This window comes from Pinus tabuliformis, chromosome 2_2, assembly GCF_031772625.1.
Source record: "Pinus tabuliformis cultivar Carrire ecotype Pingquan chromosome 2_2, CPIR1, whole genome shotgun sequence".
Lineage (NCBI taxonomy): Eukaryota > Viridiplantae > Streptophyta > Pinopsida > Pinales > Pinaceae > Pinus > Pinus tabuliformis.
Window position 1 is genome coordinate 613,503,456 of NC_142300.1, and position 26,202 is coordinate 613,529,657.

At 33.2% G+C, this 26,202-nt stretch overlaps 1 protein-coding gene across 3 annotated transcripts in view; it reads right to left on the minus strand.

Moving 5' to 3' along the window:
* Positions 1-1,274: 1,274 nt before the first annotated feature.
* The window catches only part of LOC149194157 (putative LRR receptor-like serine/threonine-protein kinase At1g06840), a 397,266-nt gene continuing 372,338 nt past the window's right edge, over positions 1,275-26,202 (minus strand). Inside the window, exons 16-19 of one of the 3 annotated variants that reach the window (XM_089405050.1) lie at positions 2,983-3,034; positions 2,618-2,871; positions 2,390-2,524; positions 1,276-1,866 (exon numbers count right to left, since the gene is read on the minus strand). In XM_089405050.1, coding sequence (XP_089261176.1) covers positions 1,519-1,866; positions 2,390-2,524; positions 2,618-2,871; positions 2,983-3,034 — 789 coding nt within the window. In that variant the 3' untranslated portion in view covers positions 1,276-1,518. Of the gene's footprint in view, positions 1,867-2,389; positions 2,525-2,617; positions 2,872-2,982; positions 3,035-26,202 lie in introns of all 3 variants that reach the window. The other 2 variants (XM_089405049.1, XM_089405051.1) reach the window with 2 other exon arrangements.

Below are 26,202 nucleotides of genomic sequence, written 5' to 3' on the forward strand. Positions count from 1 at the left end.
CACCAGAACTCGAGAAACCCTATATCACAAGATGGTGGATATAACTTGGCATGTGAAGACATTAATGGGGAATTCGTTGGTGTAGAATGTCAACGTGTCAAACAATCATGACCCTCAATGGAAGCAAATGGAAAATATCCATAAGCTCATGGAGCATCCGGAAACTCTCCTCTGGACTCTCGTGGACTTTAAGCGGCCCCAGATGGACAGAATTGAGACCCTGGACTGGAAATTTGATGTGTTTCTTCACTTCATCCACCATCTGGACAACACTCGAGGCAAAGGGGTGGACCAACCTACACAAGTTAGGAGGGCATGCATCAAGGATTCAAAGGCAGAGGCATCTCAATAGGAGAGCAACCCTGAGCGTATAGAGCCTGGGGGATCTCCATCCGACACTCTTTCCTAATTTCAAGTTTAAAGTATGTTGTCAATTAATCAATGGTTTTTCTTCTGTTTCTATTATAGTATATTCACCATTTTTGGTAATGTAAGTAGAATAGATAATGTCAAGGTCCATCCAACTATATGACTCTGAATTATCTAGACTTGGATCTCTATGATACACTAGGAAAGTAGAATCTTTATGTTTTTTGGTACAATTTGGACAAGGCAAAAGAATGTTAGCAGTGTGATGGACAAAGGGTTGTTAAAAGCTTGGTTTTACTATAACTAATGTGGTTTGCAAATTTTGTATTTTGGATTTTAATTATCAATAAAAACTTCTAGCTTACAAAACAAATTATATTTTAGATTTTAATTATCAATAGAAACTTCTAACTTACAAAAAAAAATGGTTTATCAAAACTTACCACAAGTTATTAAACCATATTTTATATTTTTTTTCAATAAAAAGACAAATTATAAATCATAATTCTAATAAATTAATTTGACATAAAATTAATAAAATACTTAATACTATTAACAATAATCAATTAAATTAATTTTATATTTATTTATTTATTATTTAAAATATAATTTATTTATCAATTAAATACCTATTCTTTCCTTAAAAGGTCCTTCCGTATTTAAAATCAAATTCAAACTTAAAAGAGACAAACCTTAATCTAAATTGAACGATAAAGTGTAAAATTATTTGAAACCAAAATGTAATATCAAAAGAATTGAATAATGCAACCTAAATCAATTTAATTAACATTTTTGAAAATATCAATGCTAAACTTTTTAACCAGAAAACCTGAATCTATTGAATTAGCCTTTTTAATATTTTTAAATATTAAACTGTGAAATGCAAAGTCCAAAAACTTGGGAAGTTTGAAATATAATTAGTATTTACGAAATTATATAAACCAGGGCACAGAACGTTCAGAAAAAGGATCCCAGTCCCAGGAGAGTTCACGCTTCTTCCTGGATTGCCACACCATGTGCGCACTTTTATTTTTATACAATTAGAGTCAATTTATGAGTCTAGTGTACAGCAGTGAAGGTTTTTTAATTCAGTACAATGTGTATGCAAGATGGGAAGAGGAACGTTGTAACATGTACATATAAAACATTTTATCGTGGTGCGATCTCGGGAATATTTCCACTCAGAAGGTCGCTCCCAGGAATATCAGAAGACAAATAAGGATTTTCTGCAGATATCTCGCTCTGCCTTTTCTTCATGTTCATTGGATCCATATGAATTTGCATGAACGGTATGTTATGATCTTCTTCTGCTGGCATTAACCGGAAGATCTTCTCAAGCTCAAGCACAACCTCAGCGATGGAGGGGCGTGCATTTGTTTCGTCTTGGCAACAACGCAATGCCAATCTGGCAAATGGCTCCAAGCATTCTGAAGGATATGAACCCATTCGCTTGTCGATCATAGATAACATCATTCCACTCTTATATGCCAAATTCACCTGTAAAGCAAGTCAATTAGCTGCAAGTACCCAAAAGTAACGGTAAAATATATACCTTCCTCACTCATTTCAGGAAAAACTTGACAACAAGATATTGAAGTCCTTGTAAAGTCGAGAAGTAATTACTAGTGTATGACAAAATTCAATAACTTGACAACAAGATATTGAAGTCCTTGTAAAGTTGAGAAGTAATTACTAGTGTATGACAAAATTCAATAACTTGACAACAAGATATTGAAGTCCTTGTAAAGTTGAGAAGTAATTACTAGTGTATGACAAAATTCAATATCATGTATTGGGATGGCATTTTTATGTATGTAAATGGTAGATTTTGAAAAGAATTTGGTAGTTTAATTGATAATGGCAGTAAAAATGAAGTTCTATTGACCACAAAATTTTGAGTTCAAATTTTGTGTTATTTTTTAATTAAAAATTTTAGATTTAAATCTTGAGCTATTTCCAATAAAAAAATTTGGGTTCAAATCTTATGCTCTGTAAATATATGTATAATAAAGACATTTACCTCCCTCACAATATTCTTGCCATTTGAAATGGGTTGCATGCCTGTCAAAAGCTGCAAGAGAACCACGCCAAAACTATATACATCACTCTTATCAGTCAACTGATGAGTCAAGAAGTACTCTGGATCGAGATATCCCTACAAAAAAGAAAGACTGTTATCCTTGCTCGCTAATACAATAAAAACTGGTGCAAATATTGTGCATATATCATTTCAAGTTTTATATCTTACTGGAGTTCCTTTCACTACAGTTGACACATGATCTGGAGCTGAACCGTCCATTTCTGGCAGTAAGGCTAGCTTTGACAATCCAAAATCTGCAACTCTTGCATTGAATTTATCATCGAGTAGGATGTTACTGGCCTTTATGTCACGGTGGAAGATGGGAGGATTAGCTTCATTATGGAGATACATAATGCCTCTCGCTGATCCCAGGGCAATGCGAAGACGAAGGGCGAAGTCTAGAGGCTTTGATTGGAAACTTCCTGTCAATGAATAAGATGTGTTTCTCGTTCTTGATCTACATTTGAAACTGAAACACGCTCATGGAAAAAATGTATAGTATATGAAAATATCAGATGACAGCAGAACCTTACCAGAGAGATGATCGTGCAGTGTTCCATTTTCTATGTATTCGTAAACCAACATCTGTATAATCAACGAATTGAAACCTTGCTGCATTAGATTCTATCCATTGCAATCTATTTCAAACTTAATAATTCGATGAATTTTAAATGTTTGGTTAATAATGTATTTTCGTCATAGGTCAACCATCGCATGACATATTCAATTCATACAAATAGTAGGTGTCACAACTCTAGGCCTTTAACATCATGGCACAAATCCAAGCCTGTCGGATGTATGCATAGCCTTAATTTTGTTATAAACATAGAAAAAGCAAGACTATGAATCATGCATTCAGAAGGTAGAAATTGGGAGACTATGACAACAGGCATAACTGGTAAGAGATAATGGATATGGAAAGGCAAGATTATGTGTGATCACTCGTAAGAGAAAATGGAGATGAAAAGGCAAGATTACGAGTCATGCATTCAGAAGGTGGAATTTAGGAGCCTCGGGCATAATTAGTTAGGAATAATGCAAATTAGGTTTGTTACCTTGAAAGAAGAAAGGAGAAAGGAATGTACAATGTTATTTTTTTATATATATAATTGTATAATAGTAACATAGGTAAAATTTAGGGTAGAATTGGTAGATTGTAATTTTAGATTTATCACGTGTTTCATTGGATGAATTTTTTTTCATCAAGTAGTCTACATTTCAAGATATTTGATTTTTATGACAGCCTGGTAGATTGGAGTGAAAATGGATCTAGGTTAGCTAATTAAATTTTTTTATTATTTCATTTTTTTAATATATTGTCATTTCTTTTTTTTAAATATATTGTTATTTATCTTTCCGTTGCAATGGTTTAAATTATAAATGAAATGACTTTTTTTTTTTTTTTCTAGCTAATTTAACTAAAATATGGTAGAAATTTTTAAAAACTTGAGTTTAAGTTGTTTAATTTGTTGAATTTGAGTGCCCCAGGGGGTTTTCATTGTGTTGAATCTATTCATGCATTCAAAAATGTATTTTAAGTAACAAAAAATCACATTCTTGCTTGAAATTGTATAACCTAATTTTTGGTGAAAAAGGTCATCAAAATCATGTGACCTGGGCCACACCAGTCCACTGGATTTTTACCCACTCAGTTTTGAGCTGGTGACCTTCACATCATGGAGAGACTTAACCATACACCCCTTCACCCCCTATTGTAAGACCTATGGGCTCTCAATTTTATAAATTAAAATTAATAGTAATTTTTTATTTTTTATTTATTTTTTAAATATTATTTGAGGGGTTCTTAAGCTTAGTATGAGAAAGATGTTGTAATGTAATGTTTAACATTTTGCCTATAAATCAAATTATTTAAAAATAAAAGTAAATTAAATTAAACTAAAAGATTAATATGATGTAATGTAAACATTTTAAGAGTAAAAAAATTAAATAAATATAAATATAAATATAAAATAATAATAAAATGGTCCATGGTATTGAGAACTCATAGTATTGACCCATGGTATTCATGTGGAATATAGTCTATTGAAAGGACGAAATTAAACTAGTCTAGATTGATCTTAACTCAAATCTCTCTTTTAGAGTAAAGAAGAATTTGATCTCTCTTAGCTGTTGGTAGATCCAAAGTTAAGATGGATCTAGACTAATATTTTATAAAGTTAAAAACATTAATATATAATTATTATAGTTAACTTTTTTAAAATTTAAATTGAATTTGAATTTTCAAATTTTTAAAATAGGAAAATTGCATTTATTATTAAAAAAATCAATTAAAGTTTTTGTAAGACTAAATAAAAAGATAAACTTTGACTATAACACATTAAAAATGATAGCCTAATTTTCAAAGAGAAAGATAAAAGATCAATCAAAGTTTTTGTAAGACCAAATAAAAAGATAAACTTAGACTATAACACATTAAAAAATAAAAGAGATATACATATTATATCTTTTTAAGATTTGAGTGTATTTTTTTTAAATAATATATTTTTGATCATTCATTTAACAAAAAAAATTAATAATATATATATTTTAATTTATAAAAAAATTATATATATATATATATATATTTGGGTATCCATATATTTGAGTATTCAAAGGAAGGAATTTAGTAGCTGGCGTAGCACATGGTTATGTGTGTAAACCCTTTCGGGGTCTAGGGGTACTTAAATCTTGAATCTCTTATTTTTATCAAGACTCATCACTTTGATCACCAATTAAGTTACCCGCATTCGACATAAATAGTGATTCCTAAATAATATATGTGCGCGTGGGGTTTACAGACCCTAGAGATCAGTGACCACTACATCCATGTAATAGTTGTATGATGTAGATCCACTTGAACCATCGAACCTGACATCGAAAGAATTGAACCAGTTAAATTAATAATTTTATTATTAAAGAAGAAATTTTCCATTTTGTATTAGGATTTAGTGAGTGTGAAGCTTGTTAGAGGATATGGAGATTAAAAAAAAAGAGTATTAAGCTATTTTCTCCAACAATATCTAATTATTCATTATTTTATAACAACTTTTTTAACACATAAATAGAAAAGTAAAAATACAAAAATTAAAATACTTGAAAGATAAATAATATTTAGATATAAAATATCTATAAGATTAAAATTAACTAAATCACAAAACAAATAAATAATAATAATATTATTGGACAAGATAACAAGTCATTAAATCTACATTATTTAATAATATTATTATTTAAAGAAAGTTATAGGTTATTAAATATTATTATTTAAAAGGGAGATAAACTGAAATTAGATTATTAAATATAATCTTAAAAAACTATAATAAAAAATATAACATCATTATTTATTAAAAAAACTAAAAAAAATAAAAATAAAAATTATATTAATAGAAAGAAAAATTAAAATAAAATTGAAAAATAAAATAAAAAATTTAAGCAACCTCTTTAAATAGAGTTACATTTTTATATTACAAGTACACATCTTTCTTAAATTAAATTGTAGAGTATCTATGGGCTTAATGAATTGACACTGACGAGTTAAAGAAATACAAATTATGTGGATGAAGAAATTTGCAAGCTAAGGCAAAAACGATATAGATATAAACGAAAAAATAAAATGATATATAAAAATGATAAAAATTATGCATATAAAAAAATTAAATGTAAAAGTGAAAAATATGTACCAATACATCTAGTAAATTGGAGAGAGAATGCAAAATAGTGAAGAGAGAATGCAAAATAGTGAAGAGAAAGCAACCCATGGAATACCTAAAACATGAATGATTCCCATCAAAAATGTGTATATAATGCTCCGTGTGTCTCTTTTTATAATCTTCAACATGAGAAGATATAGATTATAAGAGGCCTCAAGAGCATCCCACCACTAGCCTCGTGTTCCCATACCAAATCCAGAAGATTTCACTCCAAAAAACCATATGGACATTATGGGAATCGTGACTGGTAGGAACATGCATATGGGTGGTTACCTAAAGCTATTAGAAGACGCTAGAAGACGCTATGTAGATGATGTCAGAAGACTTCACCTTCAAACTTGAGAACGAAGTAAAACCGAGGTGATTATTTAGCAAGAGAATTTGAAGCAATAATTCCAGATAAAGTATATGAAATTAAACCATAGCTATATATATTATTAGTTAGTAACTGTCGTAATTTAGTTTAATTAAATTAAAATATAATAAAAATAAAAATTTCATCACAAAAATAAAATAACAAATAAAATATTGTATTGTTGAATATTATCATCAAAAAAAATTAAGAAATATATATATATATATATATATATATTTTGTATTGTTGAATATTATCATTAAAAAAATTAAGAAATATATCTATATATATATATTAGTGTATATATGTTTTATTTTTATTAATATATTATTTTTTATAATTAAATTATTAAAATATGTTTTTAATATATAATAGTAAGTCATCTTAAATAGATAAATATAGACAAAAAACAAATATTATTCATGAAAAAGGAAATAATAGATTTAGCTTAAAAAAAGTTAATTAAAAAGGAAATAAAACTAAAAATTAAAAATCATTAAGTAATAGAAATAGAAATTACTAAACAACCCATAATAAGACTTCAACCAATCACCTTACAAATAAATAAATTTAAATAATAATAAAAAATAACAAGAATTGAATTCCTAATATTAAACTATGGATAAGCTACATAAATTTTTGATCAAAATCAAACCATACACAATCAAAACAAAACTATACCTAATACGCAAAATAATTCTATACAATTAAAAAAAATTAACAATAAATAACAATGATAAATTACCTATATAAAAATAAATCTATACACAATTACCATTCACCCCGAGCTTGTGAGATATCTTTTTTCTAAAGGGAAATTGGACAATTTCCAAGATCACTTGATGAACTTATGCAGTTAGATAAACAATTAATTATAATTTTCCAAATTAGGAAAGATAAAGTGGGTGTCTAATATAAAGTGGGTGTCTAATAAAATAAATTTATTAAAGTTATATTTGAGTCTAAGTTTTAGAGCTAGAAGACTTATTGGATAAAAGATAAAAAATAAAACAATATCAACCTCCATGATACATGAAGCCTAAAATAAAGGAAAAATATTTTAATCAAATAATGAAGACTTTGTTAGATGATTCGGTTACAATGATTATAGCAATTGGGATCAAATCATTCTTTCCCATATTATGGAATAAGGGATTAGCAATGGGAGATATTGAAGTTGATCAAATAAAGAATTATAAGCTGAATATTAATAAAGGAAGTTTTCATTTTTAAAGTTAAAATATGGATAGTTTCCCAATTATTTTGAAAAAATTTAATGAGAGTTTAGAAAAAATAAGCAAGGTGGATTTTTGGTTTTCATTGAACTGGTCTCATTTTCTTGTTTTAACTTTCATTACAACCCTTTTCAAAGATCATATTTGGGTACTTAGTGGCCATAGGGATTTACTATGCAACAATGATGACTAAGGCCACAACCTAGCCTCTAAATGCAATGCATATACCCATTATAGCCTTAAACATTGTTCCTACACATAAATTCATCATTATAATAGAAAAAATCATTCACCATTATACATTCTACAATAAAACTCACCATTTACATAAAGATGAAATATATATTTTTGAATTCACGTCTGTTGAAATGCTATAATGTTCTTGAAAGAGCTAGCCTTGTGCAAGTTGATATTTCCTAAGACCCACACTAAAGTGAGTCGAATGTTAGGGTAGCCTAGAAGAATCTTAATTACATTGTGAAATAATGCCCAATGAGAAGGAACTTTTTCTTAACGAAGATAGTCACCCTAGAATATGTACATGTGTGAGTTTTAAAAGGGAGATAATGACATAGAGCATTTGAGAAATACTTCCCAACTTGATTTGGAGTTAAAGGGCCTAAGCGTGATAAGATATTTCACCGAATACCAATGTTATGACACTTGCACTTTTCCCCTTGCCCTAATTTATGTTAGCTTTTGAGGTACTCCAAATTGTTTACACTGTGATTGGGGGCGCTTCATGAGATTTGGGGTACATGGTGTATGGTGATGGATTTGCACATGAGAGATGGTCTATAATGGAGTAGCACATTGGAGATGGCTTACCCAGTGGTTGCTTGACCTCAATTAGGTGCTTTCTTAGCTTTCTTTCATAGGGAATTAGAGTTCTCTTGACAACTTTGGTGACATTATTCATGGTGGCTACATGGAGATGGATGTTGGTATGGGGAACACCCTACTTAGGAGGAGGAGCATTTTGCATCTTGGAGGAGGGCATCAAGTTTTGAATAGTACAAGATGGCTTGGATTCTTATATGTAGGGTTGGAGTTGGCTAGGGGGTTTAGGGTTGTGATAATATTCATGCAAAGAGATTGGACCTAATGGGGTACATGGCTTAGGATGATTAATGAAGATTTTGGTGGCATTTCAAAGAAGAGTTGGACACCTCATGGGGTGCCTTTGTACTTGGATCCTTGTGTGTTGATGAAAACACTTCATAGCATTAAATATGTACCCTTGGAGTGTAGCACTCCACATGTGTGAGTCTACATGTGATTTTTGTAGGTTTCTTGTAAGGGTATTGGCCCACATATGTGTTGTTGGCCACCATTACCTACCATATATATAGAGGAAGGAGAGAACCCTTTGATAACATAACATCATAGCTCATTTATACTTGTTGCACTTGATGTGATCAAGCGGAGAACAATAGTCTCTCTCTCTCTCTCTCTCTCTCTCTCTCTTGGATATTCTTATGTACTTTCTCTCTCTCACACACAAAGTCACAAGGGTTTCTTGATATCGTTGGAGGATATTTAAGTCTAGGGTTATGGTTTCATATCCTTGGGATCTAGAGATTAGATTCATGTGATGAATCCCTATATTATACTTGGAGAAGTGAACAATAAGAGGAGACATATCGCACTACAAGACTTTCTTGAGTGATTCATGCTTGTGAGATCTCCCTATTTAAGATAAGGTTTTCTTAGTTTTCCCTAGCTAGAGTTTTGAGGACTAGTGGATTGTACTAGTCTTATGTTAAGACTAGGGTATGTACATAAACTTCATCTTATGCATACTTGTGTAAATTGCATATTTGATTTTCATCCATTTGTCTTCTTCATGGTTTGTAACTCCAACTATATATGTCTTGTTGAGTTAAGAGAAATTATGAGAAGTGATTTAAAATTATAATTGAAGAAAATAAGGGTTGATTTACTACTACATTTTCTATTGTAAATAATGTTGAAGAAAGTGTAACTAAGTTTGGCCTTCATAAATGTAATTTTATATTTGTACTTGTAAAAGAAAAAATATTGTTTTTGTCATTTGTAAAATGAGTTTCTTGCTCATTGCATAGGTCTATCACATGTTGAAGTGTTATAGAAAAGTCAAAGAGTCAATGTAATTATGAAATACCCATTTAAGGGCAAGTTACACTATGTAAATATGTCAAAAGGTGATCCTCCAAAGCAAAGACAAGTCTCCTCTTCATGTCGGCTCAAAAAATGATTTTTTATGCACAAAAGTGAAGTTGGCCTCACTAGTTGATCAAGTCAGCCAAAAAAGAGGACGATCAAGCACTACATATAGGGCACCTTGTTCTCATTCAAGAACCAATTCAATCAGGTTCGTAATTCAGTAAGAAAGAGGTGTGAAATAGAAGGAAGAAACCTTCTAGGGAAAGCAAAGAAGGAAAGGTAAGAAAATTAAAGTGTTATCTCTGTTTTGGGTTGATCTCATTCACATGTGCAAGGAAAAAGGAGGACATTTTGATACTGCAACAAGTTAGAAATTGAATACCTTTAAGAAGTTTCGATTGGGCTAAAGAGAGGCTTCAAATAGGCCTCCATATCAAGCGAAGTGGGTCCCACATCAAGTGAAGGAAGGGAGCAAGCAATAAGGACAACTTTGTGGCTAAGTCAGCCACATGTGCGAGAGAAATGAAATCTGCAGTAGGGTTAAGAGGATCAACTTCTACTTCAGAGATATACTGGAAGAATAGCCTCATTCTCTAGTCTAGGTATCAAGGACAAGGAAGACTACCAAGTGAGGTAGATAAGGAAAGGAAGACACGAAAGAAGAGGTATCTAAGGAGACCTAGGGTTTCTGCAGTGGTCAGAAAAAGAGAAAAGTGATATCAGTTACGGGAAGAAGTGCGAAGGAATAGATCAAGGTGTAGTGCAGAAGGAGGCATTGATTGAAGAACAAAAAGGAAGTTGCAAAGGAGAGATTGTGTCTTGTGCTTGGAGGACCTTATTTTCAAGGGTATATGGTTTGGCATTTGTCAATTGAAGTTTTAATAAGAGAAAATTGCAGAAGGGTTTTTCTCTCTAGGAGAGAAAGATTTTCCCTGGTTGAGATCCAACATCTTGTGTTCTTGTCTCTTTTGTTTTGGTAACTGTTTGATGAAGTAAGAGAACACACACTAATAATAATAATAAGAGAAGATTGTGTTAATAAGAAAAGTAAAAAGTACTTCACAAATGGTTATCATCGTTAGAAGAATCTCACCCTAAACCAGATACCCTAGATTCTTCAACATGGTTTCAAAGCTAAGGTGACACATCAAGGAAGGGAATCTCAAGAACACATACAAGATTGAAGCATTAAATATCAAGCAAGGAAACTCAAAGATTGAAGCATCAAATCTACAAGCTAGGGTTCCAGATCCATCAAAAGACAAGGAGGATTAATATCTCCTCTCATATATCCATCAATAAGGACTACCATCCTGGGAACAAACAAAGAAGAAAGCCTTCCATCTAAATGCATCTACAGAAAGGTCCATCCAAGAAGAGTTTACATCAAAGATTCATCATCTTCAAAGGAAGGTACTCAGATCCAAGCCCATCATTAAAGATCTCCAGATCTACACATTGAGAAGTTTTCATCAACAAGAAAATCACTCACAAGGCACCTTGAAGGAAGCATCTTGAAGAACTCCAAGATATAAAAAGTCAAATCATCAAATCTTCAAGGAAGCAGCAAGATCACTTCATCATCAACTCTCTCAAATAAGTATTTTTATGTCCTCTTTTGAACACATCAAAATGTATTTTTGCAAGGAAAGAAACAAATTGGTTGGGACTGTTAACTTCCTTGCATGGAAAAAGAGGATTGATCTACTTCTCAAAGAAAATGAAGTTATGGACTACATCAAAGGGAATTTCACTGTTCCTACAAAGGATCAAACTCAATCCCTAGCAAAGTATAATAAGGATGAAACAAGGGCTTAAAGGATTTTGATAGAATCCATCAAGGACCCTCTCATTCCTTATGTTTCCAAACTTGAAACATCTAAAGAAATATATGATAAGCTGGTGGAGCTATTCTCATTTAGTACAACTAGAGAAGTGATATTGTTGCATAATGAACTATATAAAATGAAGATATCCAAGGAAGAAGGAATAACTCCTTACTTCATGAAGGTCTCTGAGATGAGAGACCAGGTACAAGAACTAGGAGAAGTTATGCCAGACAGAGAAATGACTACTGTAGTGCTCAATGCATTACCTGAGGAATGGGGCAACTTCACATCCAATATATATGCCAAGAAGGAAGCTACCCCATTGAATGAAATTTGGTCCCTATGAAAAATTGAAGAAACTAGACTCAAAGCCAAGGACGATGTGGGATCAAAGGAGCAAGCATTTGCTGCTATGGCTAAGAGAAAAGGAAAATTTGGCAAGTTTGGTCCACAAAGGAAGGGTAAAAGAGATATGTCCAAAGTCCAATGTTTTGGTTTTCAATAATATGGGCATTATAAGAGGGATTGTCCTAAGTTCAAGAAGGAAAATAATAAGAGAAAACGAGAAGAAGCCAACATTACCCAAGAAGTGAATGAAGAAGATAAGAAGCAAAAGAAGGAAGCTCCTCTAGATCTCTACTATGATTGGGATCAACTTCTTCACATAAGTCTTCTTTAAGGTTTTGGGTATGATAGGAACATGTAGAAGTAGGATAGAATGCATGATTTATGATAACGACATCTTTAGGAATATAGGAGCATTATGCAGAGATGGCTCAGATAAATATATTCATATAGGAAGGATGTGGCCATTGAATGACCTTATCAATGCATAAAGGAATGATCACGATCAGGAAGAATCATCTTAGAAGGCCATTATCATCAACAAGAAGGAGCATTTGCAGGGTAAGAACTACAAGGATCCTCCAGTGAAATCTTCAATAGAGGTTTCATGACTTTCAGGAAGAGCAAATGTCTCAATAGGAATTCCACTTATGGGGATTCAAGAAAGGATGATATGAAGGCAAAGAAAGATGCAACAGATCAAAGAAAATTGAGGTAATATCAATCAAGGAAGTTGTCAAAAGAAATTGAGATAATCTCAATCAAGGAAGTTGTCAAAGGAAGCTGAACTGATCAAGGAAAGAACTAAGATGAGGTGTATGTATGCATATATGTTTTCCAATTAAGTAATGTCATCATTTATTAATGAGCATGGGTAGTTTCTTTGGAAGCATGGTCAAGAATAAGAATAAGATCTCTTTCATTAAGATATGCATGAAGGCATGGTTCACAGACTGAGAAAGGTCAACATGAGAAATATCCTCATCTGGAGTATGAGATGGTTGAAAAGAGAACCTATAAAGAAGCATATGGGAAAAGAGATCAGGAATAAAAGGACACCATGGACACTACGAGTCATCATCCGATAGATTTGTTGAAGACATCTCTTGGAAGAAGGCTCGAGAACTCTGACATAGAAGGAAAAAGATCAAAGGACCCTTGATACCTAGAAGGGACTTGGAGATATGAACATGCATAATACTAATGATTCAAGCTAACAAGATGTCATGATGAAGAGCCATCTCGAAAGGTGCTATTTGATTTAATGTTATGTTTTGATTTCTTGAATAATATTTGGATGAGTTCATGCAGGGCTACTGAAACAAGGATTGTAAGTGCGAATACTCCTAACATTCATGTGAAGGATGAAAACTCCGGAAAGAAGCATGATGAGAAAGAAGTAGCCATATGAAGAAGGTTCCAAATATGTATCAAGTAAGCCACTTTCCATGAAGAGAAAATGGCATGACGAACCAAGAAGGAAAGTGATCGATGTTTGAGGCCATACAAGGATGAAGCTCGACTAGATTTCATGGCTTCAAGGAAACAAATTGATCAAGCAGCTAAAGGACTGACAAAAATAAGTTGCTAATGAAAAAGGTAGAGTCCCTAGTTAAAGAGGGAGCTCTGACAAGTCCCTAATTAAGAGTAAGCTTGGGAAAGTTCCTGATCAGAGGGAACTTGGGAACATTCCTTTACAGGAATGGGCATATCTTCCGTAGTTAAGAAGGAGAGATAGACACAACATTCTTGTCTTCACGTGGGTAGAAAGAATGGAGGATTGGGTAATCATCTAGCATCCAATGCTCTTTGAGGATGTGTAGGGAATCTAAGATAAGAGTAGGCAAGAGGAACAATATTCTTTGAGGTTTGGGAACCCAAGATAAGAATAATCCTAGAAGTTCATACTCGGTGAAAACTCGGGTGGGTATGTACCTTGAGAGACAATGATGAAGGTGTCTATAGTCATTGGTCTCACCAACATTGTGTTATGATCTAATGAGAGATAGAGTTGTCAGTCAAGGTCTTGCTGTGAATTCTTCAGATTGAAAATGTCCAAAGACCTTGTAATGATTTATGAATACCTCCCTAGTTAAGAGGGAGCGTTGAAGAAAGTGTAACTAGGTTTAGTCTTCATGAATGTAATTTTGATCTTTGTACTTGTAAAAGAAAAAAAATTATTGTTTTTGTCATTTGTAAAATGAATTTCTTGCTCATTGCATAGGTCTAGCACATGTTGAAGTGCTATAGGAAAGTCAAAGAGTCAATGTAATTATGAAAGACCCATTTAAGGGAAAGTTACATTATGTAAATATGTCAAAGGTGATCCTCCAAAGCAAAGACAAGTATCCTCTTCATGTCAGCTCCAAAACTGAATTTTTATGCACAAAATTGAAGTCGACCTCACTAGTTGATCAAGTCGTCCTAAAAGAGGAGGATCAACCACATATAGGGCATCTCGTTCTTATTCAAGCACCAATTCGATCAGCTCTGTAATTCAGTGAGAAAGAGGTGTGAAATAGAAGGAATAAACCTTATAGGGAAAGAAATGAAGGAAAGACAAGAAAAGGCAAGTGTTATCTTTGTTTTGGGTTGATCTCATTCATGCGCGTGAGGGAAAAGGAGGACATTATGTTGCTACAACAAGTTAGAAATTGCAGACCTCCAAGAAGTTTCGATTGGGCTAAAAAGAGGCCTCAAATAGGTCTCCATATCAAGTGAAGTGGGTCCCACATCAAGCGAAAGAAGGGAGCAAGCAATAAGGAAAAATTTGTCTAAGTCAGCCACACGTGCGAGAGAAATCAGATTTGTAGTAGGGTTAAGAGGATCAACCTCTAACTCAGAGATATACTGGAAGAAGAGCCTCATTCTCTAGTCTATGTATCAAGGAGAAGGAAGATTGCCAAGTGAGGTAGAGAAGGAAAGCAAGACACCAAAGAAGAGGTCTCTGAGGAGATCTAGGGTTTCTGCAGTTTTTGAAAAAATAGGAAAGCGCCATCAGTTGCCGGAAGAAGTGCGAAGCAATAGATCAAGGTGTAGTGCACAAGGAGGCATTGATTGAAGGACAAAAAGGAAGTTGCAAAGGAGAGATTATGTCTTGCGCTTGGAGGATCTTATTGTCAAGGGTCTAGGGTTTGGCATTTGTCAATTGAAGTTTCAATAAGAGAAAATTGCAGAAGGCTTTTCCTCTCTAGGAGAGAGAGGTTTTGCCTTGGCTGAGAGCCAACATCTTGTGTTCTTGTCTCTTTTATTTTGGTAATTGTTTGATGAAGTAAGAGAACACACACTAATAATAATAAGAGAAGATTGTACTAATAAGAAAAGTAAAAATTACTTCACAAATAGTTATCATTGTCAGAAGAATCTCACCCTAAACCAGATGCCCTAGATTATTCAACAAATAAGAGTGTTTTCGTACTTAGTTCATGTATGATAAGATTTCACTAGAGGGTATAAACTTATTATAAATTTTGGTATATTTTCTCTTGGATTTCCTTGAAGTTTAACATTCTCAATGATTAAAATATTGTCCACTTTTGTTGTTGTTGTGTATTATATTTCATAATATCTATAAGGCTGAAATTTCATAGGATTGAGATAGGGGAAACCTCTAGTTAAGAGGTCAAATTTATATTTCGCATTAATTGTCATTTTTCCAAGAATTTTAGCAATTTCGCCCCAAGCTGTGTATTAAAAAAGGGGGAATGGTAACTTGGCCAAAGTATTTTGTTGGGAGTGAGTTGTCATTTTGGACGTGTAGAGAAAGAAAATATTGCCTTGTGTGAGAGCACTAGAATTTAGTTTTTTCTTACCTGTAGAAAGAGAATTTTTGGATCAGTGATGGTTGTGACCTCTTTCAACATTTATCTAAGTGGGTAGATGAGGATATAAGTGTAAATAACCTAATGAAGGGTACTAATGCCTATTGTTGTGCCTAGAATTTTTTTTTTGAGTCCTTTGGACTCCACAACTAGAGATGTTTGGAGCTGGAGTGGCTTATGTCCACAAATAGTGGCATTAAGAGCCAGAAATGAAACATTGTCATCCCTTACAAAAAAAAAAAGTTGGAGGTGTTGTTGTATTAGGAGCTAGACTATGTGTAATTACACATCATATCCCCATGGGGTGTAGGAGTGTTTTATTTTTAGAGGCCTCTCTACCACACAAATTGTTATTTAGTTGGTTCTCTAACCCATGGTTATGTTTGCTAGGACGAGTCATAATTCATGTTTAATATTTAGAGAAAGTGATCCTTATTCTCATTGAATTTAAGCCTCCCTTCGGGGGCATCATCTAGTTTCAAGTGTTGAATTGGTTGCATAGAAAATACACCCTTCAACATTATTTACCCTTGTATTGGCATCACTATTATGGTTACTAATTTGGACGAGGAATTAGTTGTCAACAAGGTGTAGAAGTACATGTTATGTTGTCATTGTTTATTACACCTTTTGTTTGACTCTGAATTAATTATATTATGTTGAAAAGAAGAAGAAAATTGTGAGGTAACCACCCTCCTAACAAGTGATGCTGGGAAGGGTTATCACATAGTGGCATTATAGCCCCAATTTTTCACTATTGAGGCCCTTTGAGGAACAATATATTTAATTGTACAGTGATATAAAGGAAAAAGATCCCAAGGGAAAAAGTGTGAATGGAGATGTATTTGGGATGGGCTTTCGAAAATAGGATTATAATGATGTATTGTTGTTTTATTTTTCTCTTTTTCTTTATTTTATTTCATGTGTTTTATGTTTAACTAGTTTAATTTCCTTGTGTGGGTTATAAATAGGATAGTTAATAGTTACATTCATTTATTTATTTCAGTTTATTATTTTATTTCCCCTATAATCTGTCATAGAACATTAATGGGGATCACTAAGTCTAGATGTTAATTACAAAGGTCCATGAATATCATAACATTAAAAAAAACATATAATTGTCTTATGTATCCTATGCATATTGTTGTGTTTTCAGTACCTTAGATGTAATCATGGAACCCTAATATTTTATAGTCTTTAGTATCATAAACTTAAAATAGAAGTGATTCAAAAAAAAAATAGGTTAAGAAAATGGAATTTTATTCTTCTTGCATAAGTGAATATGTAGTTAAAATCCACATTGATAAAATTGGACTCATAATCATGCCCATAAATAATTCAATTCACAAAGATATAACTGGTAAGGGAATTGATAGCATTGTTTAAATTCCTGTGGTAACAATTGTTTCGTAAAAAGAGTAAGGAAGTATACAAATTGCATCTTCTTTATATATATATATATATATATATATATATATATATATATATATATATATATATGAGAGACAGAGAGAGAGAGATAGTTCATTTATTGAGGAGTTTCCAACATAAAACATACAAATGATTAAAATCCATATAATATAGATAATATATAAAATTGAATAAGATATTATTGAATGATATGAATTACAATGGTCATGTTGTCACCTAAAGTGTACACCCAAGTGTGGGAAAAGGTTTCCAACTGCACAAGGTATATTTTTGAGGCACAATGTTCAGAGTAGGGGTTGCCACTCTGATCCCTACTCTCCTCGTTTAAGTTATCTCCTAGGAAAGCTAAGGGGGGTACTCCCTAAAGGTGAAAATATAATGGGAAACTTGTTGAGGACAACAAGTCTAGGAGATACAATTGCTTATCTTAGTAGCTTGAAAGAATAGATGGCAAGTAAGATTATGGAGCATAACAAGATAGATTTGATTAGAGCTTATGATAAATCAATGAGAGACCAGAGCCCTAAATGCTTAGATGAATTTAAAATACTTGCACAACAATGAACAAGGTAGTTAAGCCACAAGATAAACAATGCTGCCAAATGAGAGTTAGCACCAAAGATAATAAAGAGATGAGCAAAGGAAATTGAAACAAAAAGATTAACAATGTAAAGCTCGTTCTTACGAATTATGATCTCAATCTCAATTATCAATAGTTAATGACGAATGTAAGACATATCTAATGTGAAATGCAAGATCTTGGTTAATTTTATTTAAATTCCTAGTCTAGGTGAGAGCCTTCTCCTCAATTGTTTTGAAGCAAGTCTCACACAAGGTTGTAGAAATAAGTCTAGGGGAAGGAGGCTAAGGACTTATTAATGATACCTACCCTAGAGTTCTAATGACCCAAATGCATCCATTCATGTAAGGGATTTCCCATAAGAGAACTGCAAGGTCACATGTTTTAACCATTTAGAAAGGGCCAAGCTTCGCAAATCAGATGAAGAAGGTGACACAAAATTTCTATCAAACAATCTTATGCTTAGAGGTAAGTTTTAATAATGCAATTGTAATTCTAGAATGACTATGCAAATGAAGTTATATTGCTTCAATGAGATCACAAATATATAAGATGCTCCAATGTGAATAATGTCAAACCACTTGTAACCCAAATTGTCAAATATCACTTATGAACATGAGATCAAAAGATGTTGATTGCAATTAGTGAAGCACTTCAAAATTACTCAATGGGACAATGATAGCAATGATGTCAAAGTGATTAGATGTGTTTATTAGGATTCTCTTCCACTTATGTGATGTAGCAATTTTAAATAAGAGAACTTTCAAGATTATACAAACATAATGATATAAGCACAACGATATGAGATTGCCAACAATGATTTTAAATGAGAAAATGAAACAAGAACTTAACCACGAAATGCAACTTCTAACAAGAGAGAAACAAAAAGAAAGGAGGTTAGTAAGAAGAATAGGTTATCCTCAATAATTTGATGAGATCCCAAGAGAGAAGCCAAAGAAATTATTTATCCATTATCCTTATAGTTATTCAATTGCACAATGATCAAATTCAGAGATGAAAAGAATGCACCATACCTCAAAATATACCACTATCAAGAAATATTAGCCCACTATCAATAAGATTAGTCACCAAGAGAGCTTGCAGTCATGCAACAGAAAGAGCTAGAACACTTGTTAACCCCTTATGATTATTATGTGACAAATTTTGATTGTTTTAGGGCTTATTATTATTAGTTTTCAATGTGATTAACCATTGTATATAAACCTTCATATCTTATGTAACATGACAATCTACAACAGGGGAATATGGAGGAGGATCAGAGCCACAAGGCATTGCAGCCTTGCTTCAACAATTGATATATAAAGTGTAGTGACCAAATAGAAATGTTTAGCCTTCAAACAAGCGATGTAACCCCTCCACAGGGCAACACTACTCCTGCAATAAAGAAATGTTAGCCATAGACTAATATGTGATATAGGACAAACCTCAATATGCTTGCAGCCAAGGTTATAAAGGCCTATTGGCCTTGTGGCTAGGGCTAGAGAGTAAAATTTGATGAACTAATGAATACCAAAGCCCAAAAGAAAAAGTTAAACCCTTTCCTACGAGAACTCTAGGCCCGCAATCAACCATAGATAACCTATAAATCAAATACAATAAGTTTCATAATCCTTCCAATGGATCAATATTGTAATGGAAAAATTTTCAAGTTAGAATCAATATCAGACCCTTGCAAAAAAATTGATTAGGCTTGCAACAAGGCTAAATTAGTATAGGATCAAATGCAATGAATTTTATTAGCCCTCCAAGGCCTACGGCTAGGCTAAATAGGCAAGTAGGTCTATGGCCAAGTTAAAATTGCTCAATAACCCATGAGGCTACCCAAAAGAGGCTAGTAATCAGACTTTCAGCCCTCAAAAAATATTCAATAAGCCTACAACAAGAAGCCAAGTCAGATTTTGGCAAGAAAATTATGAAAGTAGCCACAAAAAAAATATTTGCAATTTTTTTTAATGATAAACCCTTGCGAACAACCATGATTTGTAGTGAAATTAACACTTTTACGGGTTGAAACCTCCAAAGGAGACATATTATTGAGGAAAATATGCTTGATTATGATGGATCTAGGCCTCAATAGGATAGATCTAAGGCCACACCCCTTGCGGCCCCTTCCAATAAGCTAGATGACTTCTTCTAAGGTGTATCACTGCCCAAACCCTAATTGTCTAGGCTAGATGAGAGCAAGATCTTATACAAGGTTGGAAGGATTTGATCTTATGTAGGATTGCAGGCAGGGCTTCATTTAGGGCTTGGTCTCCCTATATGGGGTCCTAGCCCTGCAAAATGCCACATTGGCATTTGTAGGGTGAGTGTTGAGAACCATGGGTCTCTACCATAACAGATATTACTTCATGGATCCCCACCAATGTTCATTGATTTCTCATATTCCAACTTTGGGTGAGGATGATGCACCCAGTCCACCATGCTCAGTTAGCTCCACAGTTGCACCATACACTTGGAATATGCTCCAGGATACCTCTCGTTGCATATGGAGGGTTTATATCATCACTCCAACCCTTACATATGATATATAGACATATTTGATCCATTTGTAGACCCATAAGGATGTACTTGTGCCCCCACACCCACTTGGGAGAACCACAAGTTCTTCATTAGATAACAAGGGACCACCCCCTTGTCCACTATGTTTGGAGTATTTTTCTTCATCATAACGCCCCTTGGACTTCATCAAGCCTCCTCAAAGGCCCAACAACTCACTTTGTTGATCGTTCGACTCTCTTGAGAGGCTTATCTTTACATTATATAGCTATTTGGTGGGCTTGTCACCAAAATTTTTGTCAGTATGCACATTATTTTATTTTAGGGGCTAAATTATGCCTAATAAGATAAATCGAATTCATTAGGAAATTTATAAATAGAAGTGTGATGGAATCATTTAATCATCATCACTTGGATTAGATCATTCTCTCTTGTGAGATTTTTGCTATTCTTTTTGGAGGATGAAATTGGATGGATGGATGACTTTTGATGTTTGGATATCTTCATTTCTATCTTGGAGCTTCTATATTGGCATATGATGATGATTGGATATACTTGTTCTCTTATGTAAGTTATTTTGATGTTATTTTGTCATTTTCTTATGTCACATGCATGTTGTTGGGGATTTTCTATATGCTAGGCTAAAATTTGTTGCTTTTCTTGTGTGAAATGGTGGAAAATTATCTTTTTATAGCGCTACATCATGGCATGGTCCATGTTTAAATAAGTGAATATTTCTAAAGATATTTTGTTGAAATTTTATCTTGATAAGTCATCATATATTTCATATCGAAGTATAAATACCTTGAAGCAATTGTTCCATGCCCTAATTGCCATGTGAAACTGTTTTAGAGGCCTCCTTGACCAAGTGAAATCATCCCAAGCATTGGAATCTCCTTGACTCCATTTCTCCTAAAGGATTAGGCACTGGTCCTCCATAGGTGATCACCAAAAGGATATTCTTTATCACCTCTCCTTCTCTCTTCTAGGCCTAGCCTCCATGGGGGACCTAGGGCATCACATTTCTCACAATTTACCCATAAAAAAAAAAATCGATCTCCTAGCCTCTACTACATTGTTATGTCTCATAGGAGCCCTCCAAATTTGAAGACATTCCGACAGTGGGATATTGAGATATTTCAAGCCTTAGCTCCAAGATTGATTCTTGCCCTTTGTTTCCCTTGGCTAGTGACCTCATTGGGATCATTGTATTAAGTTTGTTGAAAATTTCTCCTTTGATCTCCTACTTCCCCTCATTTAGGTCAACCATACCCTTGATTGATCAACTCCATCCTTGACCTAACCTTGGGTCCACTTAGTCCCGTGTGGTCCCACAACTTTTTGAATATAGTTTCACAAAGACCACTTGGAATCCATGTTTCCACAAATATTTCTTGCAATGTGTCCCTCCTTTACAAGTCTTATTTGAAAACACTATCCCTTGAAATACCCTTGGCCCTTCTATTGAAGCCCAAAATAGTCTCTTTTTGACAACCTTCCTACACTCCATCCTCTTTTTTGACTCTAATAACTCTAATTGAGCATCAGTTTACAAGGTTCATGGCAATAACAGGTACTTAAACATCTTTTATTTCATAAGTTTCATTGATATTTATTATTTAACTCAATATTTGCATAAGCTACTAAATTGCACAAATTCTGCAGCTAATGATTTATTCTACGACATAGTTGAAGGTTCGATGGGTTCCAAAACTTCAACCGAGGAATGAGGTATATTGGCAGGTGGCTAATAGATGGCATAATGATATTTACCTATCTTCATGACCTAGGTCGATGATAAGAACACCACATCAACCCAGTCAACGCAGAAGTTAAACGAACGAAGAAGGACCCGAAGGCGAACCAAGCGAGTGAGAAAATTAATGGAAGAAGATATTTAGCCTCATGATTTGCTTCTTCGATAAAAAGTCATGAGGAAATCATGAGCTATGATCCTCTTATGTTATTTCTAGTCTTTTTCGAGTAGGACAGGCTTGTAAATCTATAAATAGTTATTGGTAGAGGTTATAAATCTACTTATCGACATGACAAACACAATCTTGAATATTGTTTTTGAAACTTTGTTTATGATTATAAAAACTATATTTTGTTTGATACCTTTGTTTTGCATTATCTCAATGTGTATATAATCTTTTGAATAAGTTGTGGTGTTACTTACATCTCGCAGGAGGGCCCCCTGGAGTTGTAAGGTTTTATCGTTTTCAATTAACATTTCAATTCTACATTTTAGGTAGTATTCGTTCATGTCATTGTCCAGTTTTGATTTTGAGTGAATGTTTAGGATTGAATTTAAAGTAGGATTTGTCTAATCATTTTGTTGTAGGATGAATGAGTGAAGCCAAGAAATATTATGCACATGAACAATAGTATGACATAGCGTGGATTGATTTAGGATTTGTAGTATATTTCAAGTTACATCTGAGTTGAATTACATCTGAGTGAAGAAGATTTCAATTTCCAATTAGTGTAATTATAGAGTTAATTTCTCTTCTTCTTTTTTTGTCGGAGTGATTTAGATTTAATTTCATTATTTAGCTAAGCAAGTCTGATATTTATTTATGCAAGTGTGTTCTTTCTTTAGAACAAGTGCGATAATTTTAGTTTCATTTTGCAAGTGTGACATTTATTTCAAGCAAAGTGTGATATTTATTTCAAGCAAGTTTGATGTTTCTTTCTTTTAAGCAAGTGAAATAATTTTGATTTCATTTTTGTTAAAGAATGACATACTTACTTTCATGTAAGAGTGATAATTGTTAGAGAAAACATGTGCATCTTGATATCTCAATTTAATTTAGGAATTGCTTGAATAATAAGGACTTCTAGTAAATACAATGCACATACACTTCATCAGTATCCTAGCCCTAGTCGATAATTTTTGTGGTAATTTAACATCAATTAAATTACCAAACATTTTGGAGTCGTTGCCGAAGAAGTGTATATAAGAGTCTTTTTCTTTGCATTCAAAAATAAATAGAAATGATATGCATAGGGAAAGAGATTCTAGAGGTAGATTTGTAAGTAGAGGTAGGAGTTTGATTCCAACATCATCACTCACCCCACCACGACCTCGTAGTGCCACACCATCCACCCAAACTCATATTCCATCAATTGCAGGCAGACATAGACTTCCTGAGGTACATAGATCTGAAATCCAACCTAAAGATTCACCAAATTCCTCTACTGAAGTCGTAGTAGAAGAATAAGATCCTACATCCCCAACAGAAGGAGTAATATTTCTATCTTCAACTGAAGAACAATTTCTAGGACAAGAACTAGAAATCCCTAGTGAAGAAGAAGAAGAATAAACCTATTTTAATATTCCATTGATAGAAGAACTAGAGGAGGAACTAGAAAACCCAATTTTGGAACCTTATATTAACTCTAAGGAATCTACAATGGCAAGAGAAGGGGAAGTACATAATGTGAATGGTGAACAACCTAAGATTAGAGGTGGAAGAGGTGGAGGAAGTGGAAGAGGAGGTGGTAGAGGAGATCCAAAACCTTTTGGATTTCCCATCATTGATGAAGATACCACAACCACAATGAAAAATAACTCACCCTCTGTCCTCCCTAATTTCTCTGGATTAATAAATGAGAATCCTGAAACATTTCCCTTTGAGTTTGAAGTCTTGTGTAGATCCTACGACTACTTGCTTGATACTCAAAAGTTGAAATTGTTTCCAGCCACTCTTAAGGATGCAACATTAAAATGGTTTATGGGCTTAGGAGCACATTTTATAAGAACATGAGATGGTAAAATAAGATGAAAATCTTGAAGATTTGGTTGAAAGATTTTCTTATAATATAAAAAGGGCTAAAATGCATAATGTATATGAAGAAACTTTGAAAGTTATCATGCTGAAATCTATCAGAGATGAGTTGATAGATCCTCTGAATTTGATGGGTAAAGGAGATATTTTTAAGTTATCATTTGGAGATATTTGTGAGTTATGTATACACGTTTCAAGAGGAAAGACAAGAACTAGGAAAAATCCAAGAGATCCTGTTATGTCTAAGATTAATAAATCTACAACTGGGACAGTAAGTAGCGCTGAAATAAGAAATTTGCATGACAATTTCAAAACAGATATTTTGGGGAGTCTTAGTGAACAAATAGATACCCTTAAAATACAAAACAAGAAAAACGCTGAAAATGTTGCATTATCTATCTTTTGTCCAAAATGTAGAAAGAAGCATGCCTTAAGAGAATGCCCTCTTGACTTAAAAAGTGTAGAAATCTGTGTTATATGTGCATAAAATCATGATACAAAGGAATGTCCTTCAATATTGGGTCTTAAAGTTGTCTATCAAGAGGAAGTAATGCCAAATCAAGTAGAACCTCTTTGTTTTATTGCTAAGAGACCATGGCAAAATCCATAATCAAATATGACTCAAGGTTTCAACACTCAAACATATGCACAACCACCACAAAGTAATTGGACTGCACCCATGCCTTGGCAACCTTGGCCTCAACCTTGGGCACAAGGATGGAAAAATCCTTATGGAAAGTATCCTCAATATCCTCAATTTCAACAACCTTACCCTGTTTTTCCACCACAATATTTTCCTCAGTCTATTCAACCCTCTCAACCTCAAAATCCAAACCCACAACTTTCATTACCATTTCCACAAAAGCCAAATCAACTACCTGCTCAGCCACTTCAAAATCTAAATAATAAAAACTCACTGCCTATTTACAACATACAAGGACATAATTTATAAACTTACATGATAACTCCATTAGATCTAAACAATGTCCAACTTAGATCTCGTAGAGTATTGGAAAAGAAGTCACCATCTGTTGTTATCCAAGAGTTTGAGAAGGATGACCTTTCTGAGAAAGAGACATATCTTCATCAAGAGGAAAATCCTCAAAAACAAACGATCCCTGTACATTATGATGATACTCCAATAAACTCAATTCCCGCTATAGAACAACCTTAAGTTTCTATTCAAAATCCACCTTTTCCTTAAATATTGAAAATTGACAAAGGGGTAGAAAAACAAATTGTGTTGCCTGATTATGATATGATCGATGAACTGAAGAATGTTTGTATAAAAATTATTTTGTTACAAGATATCAAAGAAATACCAATATTTGCAAAGACAATCAGAGAGTTAAGTATTAAAAAACCAAGAAGAAAAATAAAATAAGTTAAAATAATCCAATTAGTTGGGAAAATTGAAGATATGATGATGGGAAAAAGAACAATTCAGAAATATATAAATCTAGGAAGTCTCATTGTGAAAACACACATTAATGGTGTCGAGATTCCAAATACACTGATTGATTTAGGAGCGGACATAAATATCATGAGTAAACAAACTATGAATCAACTGAAACTTCGTAATCTTCAATATACACCTACACTTTTGCAATTAGCAGATAGATATGTTATCAAACCTGACGGTGTGTTGCATTTGTATCCTTAGATTCTTAGGAATATCATGTTGACTTCATGATCTTGACACCCAAGAATAATCTAGGAAGACACCCATTAATTCTAGGTAGATCATGGTTAGCTACAGCTGATGCTTTTATAAGTTGTAAATCTGGTGATATGTGTATTTCTGATGGAAGTTCGACAAATAAATTCACATTATATCCTCTTGCAAAAACAACAATAGAAGTAGAAAGTGAAGCATGGATAAATGATGATAATGAAAACTTTGATATACGACCAATTTTCACTACTTCACAAATAAATGAAGATCATCATATTTTGAATTTAATGGAAAATAATGAATCTTCCTCATATTG